This window comes from Pelophylax lessonae (assembly GCF_965119305.1).
Source record: "Pelophylax lessonae genome assembly, chromosome: 13".
Lineage (NCBI taxonomy): Eukaryota > Metazoa > Chordata > Amphibia > Anura > Ranidae > Pelophylax > Pelophylax lessonae.
Window position 1 is genome coordinate 30,377,165 of NC_138780.1, and position 15,749 is coordinate 30,392,913.

General features: G+C 43.7%; 1 protein-coding gene across 1 annotated transcript in view; it reads right to left on the reverse strand.

The window, feature by feature from the left end:
* Positions 1-15,500, reverse strand: part of LOC309569130 (SLAM family member 9-like) — a gene marked incomplete at its 5' end in the record, with an annotated part of 139,940 nt that extends 124,440 nt beyond the window's left edge. Inside the window, 2 exons of the mRNA XM_082274892.1 lie at positions 1,616-1,763; positions 15,483-15,500. Coding sequence (XP_082131018.1) covers positions 1,616-1,763; positions 15,483-15,500 — 166 coding nt within the window. The remainder of the gene's footprint in view (positions 1-1,615; positions 1,764-15,482) is intronic.
* Positions 15,501-15,749: the final 249 nt, after the last annotated feature.

Consider the following 15,749-nt stretch of genomic DNA (forward strand, 5'->3'; position numbering starts at 1 on the left):
GTTTTAGTCGACTAAAATGTAGGACGTTTTAGTCGACTAAAATGTACTGGAGTTTTAGTCGACTAAATACGACTAAAACTAAAACACTTGCGGAAGACTAAAATGGGACTAAAACTAAAATGCCATTTTAGTCCTAAGACTAAAACTAAATTGAAATTTGCTGCCAAAATTAACACTGGTGCTGTCTAAGTGGCAGATACTGTGTATGTCCTCCACATTTAAATTTAAACCATAAAGGCATAAAATATGCAAAAGAGCTCTACTTCCTATTATCTAGTGTTTGATTAACTTAAAACAGCAATAAATATTTCCAAATCCACAATTGCAGTGTTCTTGTATACTGAGGGGATCCTACAAGGATGTGTCAGCTGATGTGGTCATCTCTTATGTTTGGCATTTTCTTCTGAGTACCCAACCCCTGCCTCTACCCCAGATCTTCTACTGGTTGCATGATCCCTTCTGCTATACGTCAAGATGCCCATCAATGAACTGAATGATTGATGCTACTGCCATCACAAAAACTCCTTTCAGAAGTAACGGGAAAAAGGTGGAAGAGATGGAAGGATGACCAGCTTACAGACTATCTTTTTTTGAATTTGGATCACTTATCAATTATCGGTGGGTTACGAAAAAGGTGGAAGAGATGGATGGATGACCACCCTATAGATTATCTTTTTTTGAATTTGGATCACTTATTAATTATCGGTGGGTTACGAAAAAGGTGGAAGAGATGGACGGATGACCAGCCTATAGACTATCTTTTTTGAATTTGGATCACTTATTAATTATCGGTGGGTTACGAAAAAGGTGGAAGAGATGGACGGATGACCAGCCTATAGACTATCTTTTTTTGAATTTGGATCACTTATTAATTATCGGTGGGTTACGAAAAAGGTGGAAGAGATGGATGGATGACCACCCTATAGATTATCTTTTTTGAATTTGGATCACTTATTAATTATCGGTGGGTTACGAAAAAGGTGGAAGAGATGGATGACCACCCTATAGATTATCTTTTTTGAATTTGGATCACTTATTAATTATCGGTGGGTTACGAAAAAGGTGGAAGAGATGGATAGATGACCACCCTATAGATTATCTTTTTTGAATTTGGATCACTTATTAATTATCGGTGGGTTACGAAAAAGGTGGAAGAGATGGATAGATGACCAGCCTATAGACTATCTTTTTTGAATTTGGATCACTTATTAATTATCGGTGGGTTGCGTTATGGAGGTAGATTTGCATCATAATCTCAAAATTCAGTAAAGACTTAAAAAACGTTGCTTGCAAGCCTGGGTTTGCAACTGATTTGCTGGCTTTTATCAATTTAAAATATTTAAAAATTACGAAGAAGGTTTAGTTTAACAGTGGAGAAAAATATTAGACAATGTAGGTCATAATGGCAAACCAAAACAAAGAACTGGACACAATTGGATAGAGATGCTTAAATAAGCCTACAGATCTGCTGTAGCTCAAATACTAACAGTCTACACATCATGCTGTTGCAGTATTATATCCTTGTAAAAAATGTTTATTCCAACTATACACACCCTGCACTCAGGCAGAACAGTTAGATATTTTATTTTATCATCAATGTATTCAGAGGACTAACCTGAAAGATGGGTGCAGGCCAAGACAATAAGGTAGAGGTGGATTACAACTCCTGGGGAAGGCACAGACATCCTGAACGCAGACGAAACCAGAGCTTTGTTCACGTATACCAATCTACAGAAGGGAGGGGAAGTTGTAGACTCTGACAGCTGGAAGTCAGAGGAGGGGTTTTGTGATGGCAGGAAAAAAAAAAAAACTTACTAGGCTTTTTTTTTTAACCTCTAGTTTGAGGACCCAAATAAGATAATCATTACCATACTAGGGCCCAAGAAAAGAAATTATACCAAAATGTCAGCAAAAGCCATACAAAGACAAATAACAAAGGCAAAAAAATTAAAAAGGCAAACATGCAAACATTAATCATATTTGTTTTCAATGAACTATAGTTCTTGTTTTCTCAATTGTAAAGCAAAAAACTGATATGTTATAAAACAATTATTGTGTTACATTAAAAACAGAGAATCAATTCCTGAGTGCCATTCAAATAGGGTTGTGAAAGACTTGGGGCACCCTGGGCACTTAAAGGAAATACGTGGTGCACCCAGGGCTGGCCCAAGACATTGTGCTGCCTGCGTCCATTAACCACTTAAGCCCCGGAAGATTTTACCCCCTTCCTGACCAGGCCCTATTTTGCGATTCGGCACTGCGTGACTTTAACGGACAATTGCGCGGTCGTGCGAAGCTGTATCCAAATGAAATTGACGTTCTTTTTTTCCCACAAACAGAGCTTTCTTTTGGTGGTATTTGATCACCTGTGCGATTTTTACTTTTTGCGCTATAAACAAAAAAAGAGCGTCAATTTTGAAAAAATAACAATATTTTTCTAATTTTTTCATATGAAATTAGCCCCCCAAAAAAATGTAAAAATCCAAATTTTGTAACATTTTAGGCCAATTTGTTATATATGTTTGGTAAAAAAAAAAAATCGCAATAAGCGTATTTTGATTGGTTTGCGCAAAGGTTATTGCATTTACTAACTAAGGGAAAGATTTTTGTCATTTTTATTGTTTTTTTTTTAACGAGTAATGGCGGCGATCTGCGATTTTTTTTTGCGGGACTGCGACATTGCGGCGGACAGATCCCTTGACTGACATTTTTGACACTTTTGGGGGTACCAGTGACATTACTACAGTAATCAGTGCTATAAATATGCACTGTTACTGTAAAAATGACACTGGCAGGGAAGGGGTTAACTTTATTAGTGATCAAGGGGTTAAGTGTGTCCCTAGGGGCGTGATTCTTACTGTAAAGGGGTGTGGCTAGTGATGTAACCACAGAGACATACCATCCTACATAGCAGGATGGTATGATCTCTGCAGTTAGATCAGGGAGAATGACAGGCGGCTTTGTTTACATTAGCCGCCTGCCTTTCTCCCTGTCCACGGGGAGATCGCGAGTGACCGGCGGACATCGGGTCCGCCGGTCACACGTGCGGACATGTTAGGGAACGAGCGGGGGAGGGAGCGCGCCTCCGGAGGCGCGCGCTCGTCCCCTAGAGGCTCACAGGCTAGCGACGTAGTACTACGTCACTTTGCCTGTGAGGGGCTGACCGCCACCGTAAATAGTCGTGCGGCGGTCGGCAAGTGGTTAATAAAATGCTACCCCCCTCCCACCCCCTAAAAAAAAGAAAAAAAAAATCACACCCACCAAAAGGCCCCCACATCCATTGCTTTATTTAAATATATAATTTAGAAAATATTATATATACTGATATCCTCCATAGCTCACCACCAGACCAGTCCACCAAACACCCACTGTCTGTCCTCAGTCCTCCTGTCACTCCTGTGTCTGCGGCGGCCACCCCCCTAGAAGATCCAGCCTGCCCTGCGTGAGATGGAGTGCGCTGATATCTGTCATTGCGCACACCCCGATTAGGTGAGAGACGTTCCCATGGGGAGATGCTCCGCCTCCTCATTCTTATCAGTTTGCGCTACAGGCGGCAGTATGAGATAGTGAAATGCCATCCATAAAAGCGCTGCAAACTGATGACACAAAAAACTTTTTTGGGCGTCAATTTGCTGCCTCTCTGAAAGTGCTGCCTGGGTCCAATGGACCCAGTGGGACCCATGGTAGGGCCGGCCCTGGCCTTAAGAGTTCCCTTCACTGGAACTAAGGGGCCAAACTCAACCCCTGAAAAACAACCCCACACCATAATCCCCCCTCCACCAAATGATATGGACAAGTGCACAAAGCAAGGCCCATAAAGACATGGATGAGTGAGATTGGCGTGGAGGACTGGCCTGCACAGAGTCCTGACCTCAACCCGATAGAACACCTTTGGGATGAATAAGAGTGGAGACTATGAGCCAGACCTTTTTGTCAGTATGCCTGATCTCACAAATGTGCTTCTGGAAGAATGGTCGAACATTCCCATAGACACTCCTAAGCCTTGTGGACAGCCTTCCCAGAAGAGTTGAAGCTGTTATAGCTGCAAAGGGTGGGCCACCTCAATATTGAACCCTACGGACTAAAGCTAGATTCACACTATACAACTTTTGTTGTTCAATTTCCTTTAGATTTACCTTCAACTATGTAGTGCAATTGCCTGTCTGATTGCATACAAATTCAAAGTGTTTGGGGTTGACCTCATATTATTTGGTTTTGGTAAATCCAAAGGAAAAAAACTAAAGAAGATTGTATAGTGAGTGTATCCAGCTCAAGACTGGGATGCCATTAAAGTTCATGCATTTGTAAAGGCAGGTGTCCCAATACTTTTGGTAATATAGTGTAGATATGATTTGGGGACCCCCCCCCTTATCCTAATGGTTAGTATTTAAGGGGAACCCCACACCAAAAAAAAGGCAGGTAGCCTCTTCAGAACGAGAGATCAGCAGAGCCTTCCTTTTATATTCTCATCAGCACACCAACAATGAATGTCATTTCACGCTTGTGTGCAATACTTCTCAGAATCCTCACCCCCCTGCTCATGCCAATGGCTCACTGATTTTCCTTCAAATCAACACAGAGTTGGAGATGCTTTAAGAAGTGTTTAAGAAGCAACTTCCTTTTTTTGCTGGTGGTTGCGTATGCTGGGATGCCGGGAGAGATATGTTTTATTTACTCACCATGCAATAACAGCAGGCAGACACTTCCACTTAGCAACCGCTTGCAAAAAGATCAATGGGGTGACCTATAACTGCGCCAACAATAATTAAACCCCCGCCCCTTATTAGAAAAATACCTTCAAAGCACTACTTGGCTTCAGCACTACCCCCTAGATCCTCCGCTGCTGCCATTGCCCTCTGGGTTGAATGATACCCAACTCAGGGCAATGATGGACACACCTCCTAGGTGTACATCATGATTAGGGATGAGCTTCGAGTTTGAGTCGAATTTAAGTTCGACTCGAACATTGGCTGTTCACTCATTCGTCGAATGACGAACAAATGTGCTTTGCGGGAAATTAGAGCGCCCACATCCATAATGCACTGCGTCGCTTGTGCAGTGCATTATGTGATGTTCCAAAGCATGCACTCTGACCTCCATGCTTTGGCCAATTAAATCATCTCTGCCATGATTGGACAAAGGCAGGCTGCCTTTAGCCAATCATGGCTCAGGGGCTAAGTACACGCCACACACTATAAATTAGGCTGCTCACACAGCAGTCGCTTGTAGTGGGAATGTGCGGGCGAGAAAGGAAGTGGTTGAGGCAGGGAGAGTTTCATAATTGAGGCAGGGAGAGGAAAGTGATTTGCAGTTTATCAGACAGTGCAGTGTATATATATATATATATATATATATATATATATACATATATATAGTGCATTGGGAAAGTATTCGGCCCCCTTGAAATTTTCAACCTTTTGCCACATTTCAGGCTTCAAACATAAAGATATAAAACTGTAATTTTTTGTGAAGAATCAACAACAAGTGGGACACAATCATGAAGTGGAACGAAATTTATTGGATATTTCAAACTTTGTTAACAAATAAAAAACAGAAAAATTGGGCTTGCAAAATTATTCAGCCCCTTTACTTTCAGTGCAGCAAACTCTCTCCAGAAGTTCAGGGAGGATCTCTGAATGATCCAATGTTGACCTAAATGACTAATGATGATAAATAGAATCCACCTGTGTGTAATCAAGTCTCCGTATAAATGCACCTGCACTGTGATAGTCTCAGAGGTCCCTTTAAAGCGCAGAGAGCATCATGAAGAACAAGGAACACACCAGGCAGGTCCGAGATACTGTTGTGGAGAAGTTTAAAGCTGGATTTGGATACAAAAAGATTTCCCAAGCTTTAAACATACCAAGTAGCACTGTGCAAGCGATAATATTGAAATGGAAGGAGTATCAGACCACTGCAAATCTACGAAGACCTGGCCGTCCCTCTAAACTTTCAGCTCATACAAGGAGAAGACTGATCAGAGATGCAGCCAAGAGGCCCATGATCACTCTGGATGAACTGCAGAGATCTACAGCTGAGGTGGGAGACTCTGTCCATAGGACAACAATCAGTCGTATACTGCACAAATCTGGCCTTTATGGAAGAGTGACAAGAAGAAAGCCATTTCTTAAAGATATCCATAAAAAGTGTTGTTTAAAGTTTGCCAAAAGCCACCTGGGAGACACCAAACATGTGGAAGAAGGTGCTCTGGTCAGATGAAACCAAAATCAAACTTTTTGGCAACAATGCAAAACGTTATGTTTGGCGTAAAAGCAACACAGCTCATCACCCTGAACACACCATCCCCACTGTCAAACATGGTGGTGGCAGCATCATGGTTTGGGCCTGAGACTGGGACAGAGATTTCTCTTCCAACAAGACAATGATCCAAAACATAAAGCAAAATCTACAGTGGAATGGTTCACAAATAAACATATCCAGGTGTTAGAATGGCCAAGTCAAAGTCCAGACCTAAATCCAATCGAGAATCTGTGGAAAGAACTGAAAACTGCTGTTCACAAACGCTCTCCATCCAACCTCACTGAGCTCGAGTTGTTTTGCAAGGAGGAATGGGCAAAAATGTCAGTCTCTCGATGTGCAAAACTGATAGAGACATACCCCAAGCGACTTACAGCTGTAATCGCAGCAAAAGGTGGCGCTACAAAGTATTAACTTAAGGGGGCTGAATAATTTTGCACGCCCAATTTTTCAGTTTTTTATTTGTTAAAAAAGTTTAAAATATCCAATAAATTTTGTTCCACTTCATGATTGTGTCCCACTTGTTGTTGATTCTTCACAAAAAATTTCAGTTTTATATCTTTATGTTTGGAGCCTGAAATGTGGCAAAAGGTCGAAAAGTTCAAGGGGGCCGAATACTTTCGCAATGCACTGTATATACACACACAAATTACTATTTTACCTTAATCAATAAGCCAATGTGTATTTTCTCTTTGCCAGCCCTTTAAACATGTATAGTTTATACCATAGGAGATCATCACTTCTGTTATCTATACACCTGTTGAAGTTGTGTACTCAATGTTTTATTTATACTCAATAATAGGGTAAAGTCTGTTGCAGCAGATGTTTATGGCATCACAGCCCATCTCTCTAAAGGTTGTTTGTAGTACCCATGCAAGAAAACGAAAAATATATATACATTTTTGCTTGCACATTATTGGATGATGGAAGTCAGAGGAACTTCACCTCATTCACTAAGCCAAGGGAAAATTCCTTTGCAAAGTGAATAGCCTATTTGCCTTTAGTAAACCGACCACATAAAGTATAAAAAGTCAAGTAATGGAGCTCTTCAGGCTCTGTAACTGAAACAAATCCCTTTGTCTACAGTAGACTGATCCTTTTACTCTCAGTAAGGGTTTTATTATTATTATTCTGTCTCGCACACCTTTCTAGGGATGAGCTAAATGTTTAGTCTGAACACAGGTCTGGACCGAACTTTTCTTGTTTGGGTGTTTGTCTGAATGCCATATTTGTGACTTGTTCGGTGGCACAGAACATCACATATAGTAGTGATTTTGTACCACTGCTATACAGTTTATGACAGGTCCTTCTTCCACTATCAATGGTTGTTAACCACTTGCCTTCTGTGCACTTAAACACCCTTCCCATCCAGGCCAATTTTCAGCTTTCAGCGCTGTCACACTTTGAATGACAATTGCGCGGTCATGCTACACTGTACCCATTTGAAATTTTTATCATTTTTTTCACACAAATAGAGCTTTCTTTTGGTGGTATTTAATCATCTCTGGGTTTTTTATTTTTTACAAAAAAAAAGAATAAAGACAAAAAATTTTGAAAAAAAAAAAAAGTTTTTCTTATTTTCTCTCTTATTTTTCTCCTTCACTGATGTGCGCTGATGAGGCGGCACTGATAGGCTGCACTGATGGGCACTGATGAGGTGGCACTTATGGGCACTGATGAGGTGGCACTTATGGGCACTGATGAGGAGGTACTAATATGCCGCACTGATGAGCACTGATAGGCGGCACTGAGAGGCGGCACTGAGAGGCGGCACTGATGAGCACTGATAGGCGGCACTGCTGGGCACTGATAGGCGGCACTGCTGGGCACTGACAGGCGGCACTGATGGGCACTGATAGGCGGCACTGATGGGCACTGGCGGATGGCACTGGATGGGTGGCACTGATGAGCGGCACTGATGGGCAGCATCATCAGTGCCCACACTCAGTGCCCATAGTGCTGCCAGTCAGTGCTCATCAGTGCCTAGATGAGCAGGCACTGATGGGCACTGACTAGCAGCACTATTGGCACTGATTGTGGGCATTGATGGGGGCACTGATGGCGGGCACTGTGGGCACTGATGGGGGGGCACTGTGTGTGTGTGTTTTTACCTTGTGTAATCGGGGCACTGGTGATCGGTGCCCTGATTACATTCTCCTGTGTCCCCGGCGCTGTGAGGCTCCCCCTCCTTCCTCACGCTGCAGGCTCCGTGTGAGGAAGGAGCGCCGGCGATGAGAGATGATCTCATATGTTTACATATGAGATCATCGCTCATTGGACGGCCAGATCACGTGGTGAATGGCCGCTGTGATTGGCCATTCACCACGATCTGTGATTTTCCCCACAGCGCGCTCGCGGGAGCGCATTGGGGGCGTGTCACTGGGAGGTTTAAAAACGGCCTCCCGAAAATTCGAGTCCGCGCTGCAGCCGTATATAGGCTGTAGCGCGGATGGGGGGTGGTTAAGGAAGTAGCAGGTGCCAGCACCCACCGCATCCTTGGCAACCAGTGATGTCATCCAGTCCCATTCATTTGCTTGTGGCCATTGTTGATGAGTTTTTAAAGTTTCTTTTTTTTTTTTGCATAATCAATCTTTTTCTTTTAAGACAAATTTTATATTCTTTATAAACTTTTATGTTTTTATTTGTATTGTAGCATTGTTGAAGGGAGAATATCTGAACCTTTAAAATATGTTGGCTTTTTTTGCTACTGAATATTTAATAAAATATCATTTTTGATGTTTTGGCCATTAATGCGGCATTCTTATTGCTTCTTGTATAGTTCAACTATTTTCTGGAGACCCTTTTCTTTGGAGGGGGGTAGTGTGTTGTAACGTTACACCGCATCAGCTGTTGCCGCGGTAACATTAAAACATCTCGGCTGCAACATGAAATCATCTCCGCTACTACCCCTGTGACTTACCTGATCTCGGCTACTAAATGTAAAAGCAGCGGGTGTATGAAAATATAAATCACGGAGATCTTGGCTCCGTGATTTATATTTTCATAGACCCGCCTCCGCTTTTACATTTAGTAGCCGAGATCAGGGAAGTCACAGGGGTAGAAGCGGAGATGATTTCATGTTGCAGCCGAGATGTTTTAATGTTACCGCGGCAACAGCTGATGTGGTGTAACGTTACAACACACTACCCCGTCAAAATTCCCTACCCTCCGGACCTCTGAGCATGCGCAATGGTAACCTGCTCAGCTGTTCCATGACGTATGTGCACCGGAAGTGGCACCGGAAGTGACGGAATTTTCATGAGGCATGGTTTTCTACCGTTACACCGGCCATACTGTGGGGGGGGGGGGGGTGTTGGTTTTGCCGCCCCCCAAATTTTCATGCACCAGCCGCCACTGGTATGATGGATACATAACTATCAAGATAGTCTTTGACCCTTCATTGGCAGGAAAGACAGACTTTTGATACGCCAGCCGTGGTTTGTCCCCGGCCTCCAGAGGCGAGACAGAATTCCTTGCTGAAAGGAACCAATATTGATTTGGTGTGAAGACTACTCATCCCATTAGCCACAAAGAGTTCAGCTACTGAAGAGGTACATCCAAAGTTAAGTAAAGGTTTTCAACGGGTGGTTCAGGAACAAAAGGCACCGTCTGAGAGAGTGGGGAGGCTATGGTGATTGGATACTCGGGAGAAAGTGTTGCAGCCCGGAGAAAGAGCATGTATGAAGGCTACTGTCAAGTTATCCTGGGATTAGCCGGGTCCATTTGTGTTGTTGGAGGCAGACCCACTGGAAGAAGAGACAGGGGTAGAATTGATCACTGAAATTGTACCCACAAAGACATTAAGAACTGTGGGAAAAGCTTCGGTCAGCGTCTGTAATGTCACCGGGCAACCTATCAGTTTGAAGCCTCGGATGGTGCTAGGACGGGTAAGTGCGGCCACCCCGGTGACATTGAATGATCTGGTTCAGAAGGCCAAAGGAGAAGAGGGGGATTCTCAGGTTCAGTGCCCTGCAATGCCTTTCAAGTGGGGGGAGAGGATCAATGCCGAGCTAGCCAGATGGGATGAGATGTTTTCCAAAAATTATTTTGATGTGGGCTGTGCTGAGAGTGCTCAACACCGAATTCGGCTGAGTGAAGATAAACCTTTCCAGGAGAGAGCCCGGCGGATCCCTCTAAGTGACCTTGAAGACCTTCAGGAGCAATTACTGTAGCTGAGCTGAAGAAGTCTGGGGTCATCCGAGAGTCCAGAAGTCCTTATGCATACCCTATTGTGGTGGTGCGGAAGAAAAATGGAACCATTTGGATGTGTATTGGCTACCAGACTCTAAAACGGAGGACCATCTTCTCGGATAGAAGATGTGTTGCAGTGCCTGTCTGGTGCAAAATGGTTCAGTGTGTTAGATCTAAAGAGTGGGTATTATCAAATACCAATGCATCCGGACAGGGGGGGACTGACAACTCATGGGGCCCATGGGCGATAGGAGATCATGGGCACCCCAGGTTTAAAGATGGAAGAGTTTGTGAATTTCCACGCTTAGGATAAGGGGTATATATGGAAAGTAACACCACGCTCGGCTGCTGCCCACTTCAGAAAATGCAGCCCTAGAAGGGGAGCATTGAATATATAAGGGGAAATAGAAGAAGTGATTGGCGCTGCCTAGTGGGGTATTCGGGAAATCATTTTGTGGTTGCGTCACTCCTAAGTTAAATTTTATATGAAATATGTGCAAAATAGAACTATAATAAAAATTAGTGTAATAAAAGCTACATTAAGACCTATGTGTGTCCTTATAAGAACATAATATAAGGACCCCTACCCTAAGTAAAATCAAGGGTCACGAGTGGTGGTCTATGTGCTAAAACAAGATAATGTACACAAAAAAATATATATAATAAGAAACTATTGCAGTAGAATACAACAAATAAATACAATGCGTGCAATTAATAAATATAAAGTGCAGGGGTGCAATAGTGAATATTGGAAGTGGAGTGATGAATGAATAAATAAATAAATATCTCTTATATAATAGCAACCATAAATTCACAAGCAATAAATATAACAATAATAAATATAAGTGAAAAAAAATATATATATATAGCTACCAGTAAATAAGTGCAATAGTGCAAGGTGGAAAAATTATTATATTAAAACTGTGCAAAACCGGCAGCAAAAAAGTGGGGTGTCTCTGTAGGAGATCATACAAATCAATCCCAAAACAAGTGCATTCACAGTGGGTTAAAAGATCCAAACAAGTCCTATATATATATATAGTCCGTATATGGTGGTTCAAGTGCTCTTTTCTCTAGGCCCGGAGTGTGGTGAGTGGGCAGAAGGTAAGGTGTTCCCCTAAGCCTGGGGTCCTGCGCTTACCAGATTCCTTTACCCCTATAGGGATAACCAGCGGGTCGATATTTAGGGATCGCTCCCATACATTGGCAACCTGGACGTCCCTAGTACTCGATCTCACTCCGTTATGAATAATATGATGTCCGCTTAATAGATACAGAAAGATTCCAGTACAGTACACGGGTATGAGGAAGAGAAGGGAAAGGAGCCTTTCTTCACTATCAGTGACATATGGTGGGCTTTTTTTTATCTTACACTGGTGAAATCTGTGGGTGGCGCTGCCGGGCTGGATCCGCCTACAGTTTCCTAGATCCTCTAGTAAAAATGTCCGACTCGGCTTCAGTAAATGCCGCCCCCTCTCTGCCTCTAATGCTCTAGTTATAATCTCCGCCCTCTGAGAGTCCAACTGTGACTCTTTAGGAGGGCATTAAGGTGGGCGAGACGGAGAACAGCAGAATCGATCCGCTCCTCTAGCTGGTCAGTCGCATACTCAGTACTGCACGTTATATTTATTAATTGCACGCATTGTATTTAATTGTTGTATTCTACTGCAATAGTTTCTTATTATATATATATTTTTTGTGTACATTATCTTGTTTTAGCACATAGACCACCACTCATGACCCTTGATTTTACTTAGCGTAGGGGTCCTTATATTATGTTCTTATAAGGACACACATAGGTCTTAATGTAGCTTTTATTACACTAATTTTTATTATAGTTCTATTTTGCACATATTTCATATAAAATTTAACTTAGGAGTGACGCAACCACAAATTGATTTCCCGAATACCCCACTAGGCAGCGCCAATCACTTCTTCTATTTCCCCAGGTTTAAAGATGGCCACCACTTGGCAGCCAACTTAATGATGCAACATTAATGTGGCAGGGCCATGTGGGAGGACACCAAGCTCAGTGACATACAGAGTGGCAGGAGACTTAAAGCTGGCAACCTAATAAAGGGACCAGGAGCCTCTTACGGGAAGTGCTACCTTAACAGCATCATGAGCCCCTGGGCAAAGTAATGCACAGGGGCCCCTACCAAAGAGATGGTGACCTGCAGTGGCTCAGGTGAGGGGGATCTATCACGTTTCTTCCCTCTTAGTGATGCTGCAATCATGTCAGCAATCTTATCCTCAAGGCTGGCTAACGCTGATGCCAAATTGTCCTTAGTGACGTAGGTTGTGACAGAAGCACCTGGGGTAGCTACTATGCCTGACAGCCGTATTGGCTCAGATTGGCTAGTCGCCTCTGGCTGCTCAGGGGGAGAAGACACAGAGGAAGCATGGCTAGGACCTTCAAGGCCTGACGGTGGCATCACAGTGCCCCTTCCAATTGTGCCCCCCCAGCCCTCTTTGGTGCAGACATTGTTTTATAGCAAGACAAACTTGAGGTACTAACTTCAGTGTATCCAAGGCTTGTGCCAAGCTTATACAGATTATCGCACACATCACTGATTATCTCAATATACAAGACCTGTTTGTGCCAGTAAACATACACCCACAGTGACTCACACAAACCAGCTGCTGCTGCTCTCTGTCCCCTTCAGCCTTAGCAGAGGCTAGCATTGGAAACAGTTCCTTCTAAATCGCGCCCATTTATGCTGTACTGCGCATGTGTGGCATGCTATGTGGCATCCATGTGCACGCCAATTGCGTTCAACACGCCCTCCATGCGGTGTATGCCTGGACTTAGATGCGAAACAGTTGGAAACAGTTCCTTCTAAATCGCGCCCATTTATGCTGTACTGCGCATGCGGGGAGTGCTATATGGCATCCATGTGCACGCCAATTGTGTTCAACATGCCCTCCATGCGGCGCATGCCTGGACTTAGAGGCGAAGATTTTCGCACGCGCGGGAATAGGCCTTCGCCATAGACAAGATATCAAGGGAGGAGACGAACATGCGGCGCTTATGCGCCAAAGCAAAAACAGCAACCACATGGGGTGAGAGCAGCTTAGGCTGAAATTTGTTTGTCACAGCTGATACCTTTGAGGTGATCAGCCCAGGGGAAGAAAACAGTGTGATAACAATAGGCAAAGAAATAATGTTTAAACAAACGTTGCATCATCCCAAAACTAATCACAATTGATATAAATAGCACATTTAATCCCTAAGGCCCCTTTCACACATGGGAGTCTGTTGGTGGACTCTGTTTTTCTCAGTGGGGTATCGCAGGCGGATGGCAGCTCTGTCTCCACGCTGTGTGCAGAGACAGAGCTGTCAGGTCCCCGCTGTTTTCTATGGGGGATCGTGAACCCCCTACTCCCTTATCAGGTTCACCACTCATCCAGGAACACCAGGATATATGTCTCCCTCAGAAGACATGTACAATCTCATCACTCTATTACAAGTCTGTGACCTTCAAATGCATGTACCATTACATTTCACTATTGTAGCTTATGCTATAGAGGAGGGATGTTCAATCCCAATCTTCCATACCTTGTCAAACTTCCCTGGGCAGCCTCTACTTAAATATGTGGCTTTATAGAACAGAGTCACCTTAGTCACCAGTCCCTTCCATTATGGAAGGGGTGGGGCTACCGGCTTTTTCCTATACAGAATTATTGCTTTGCGAGCATAAAAAAACAACAAGCTGATGAGCGTACGCTGGGCCCTGGTGGGTGCCAGATCCTCCACCAAGCCCAGCAAGCAGTTGGAGACCGTTTTGGGTACGGGTATATTCGTGACTTCTGTAATGCATCGTACCACGGCAGCCCAGAATTCCTGCGCCGCAGCGCAGTACCAGAAAATATGACCAAAGTCCGCCAGGGAGTGTGTACATCGCCAGCACTCCACTGACCCTAGAAACATTTTGGAAAGTCTAGCGGGTGTATAGTAGATTCTGTGTAAAAATTTTAATTGAATGAACCTGTCCCTAATAGATACTAAATGTATGAATGGAAGGCTCCACATATCTTCCCAGTCCTCTCCTTCCAGACACAGAAATTATGCTTAACAAGATTTTGCAGAGACTCACATGGCACTCGGTCTCTGTAAATATTTTATGCACTGTTCCCTTTAAAAAGATAACAATCTGCAATTATGCCAGCAATTTTTACCTTCAAGGTTTGCTGTATGTGTAAAAATTTTATATTAGACTCACCAGCCCTTCTGCAGGATTCTGTTTTGAAACAGGAATCCAATCTTCACCCATCACAGAGAACTTTGTCTTGGAGACCTTCAAGGACTGGGTTCCCTTGTTTTAGAGGGGCTATGGTCTTTGACCTGTAGAGCACCCTACACAGAGCACCTTTGGGGTTTGGTATTCCAAGGGTCTGGATCCCAGGGTCCAGTGCCTAAAAAGGACAGAATTACAGGCAAAACCTCGTATCTGCTTCCAGAGGCTCAGGTACCATCTTTTTTAGTCCATTGACTGTTTTAGATGGATCTTATAGCTAACCCCTTAGATTCAGTGACCTTTGATTGGGTTATGTAGCATATCTTCTTTCTTCCTTGAAGAGAAATGTGGAGACACTCTCCACAGTGACCATCACCTTTAGACACTGGCGAAAAAACTGAGGTACTTCCTGTGTGGGAGGTATTATATAAGGGGGCATCCTCTCTGGTTGGTTGTCAGTGTCCTTCATCTAAAGGTGGCTATATAACTCATATGTTATGATTTATGGCTCTGTGTCCCGTGATGTACGAAAATAAATACATATTTAATATCAATAAACTGCTTTAAATCGTCCTACAAATATATGTTTGAAATCAAATCTTTATTATTTTTTGGCAATATAATGGTATGGGTGGATTTCTGTGCCCCTCCAGCCTGTGTCTTAGAATACCAGGGAGGTGGGGGGGCGTGGTCGCAGTGTAGCCGCATGGACGCTTGAGCTCGCAGCTCCGCCGGACCAGAGAGAATATCCATATACATCGGCGCCCTGACATCGCCTACTGTGTCTTCTCTTACCTTTACGGCACCTATCATGCTCCCTGATACCGCAGCCATGGCCAAAAAGAAGAAGGATGGTGGCCAGCCGAGACAACTACAGCACTTCTTCATGGCCCAGGAAAAGCATCGTGGGCAAGATGGCGCCGGCGGCAACTCCCCGGCCTCATCCAGTGGTGCTTCTAACTCTCCGCACGGTCATTCACCTCCTCTCTCAGAAGGCCGGTCAGCCCCGATCTTCGTTGGCATTGGCCCCGCTGTCCAGAAGCCCAGCGAAGAGCAGGCTCA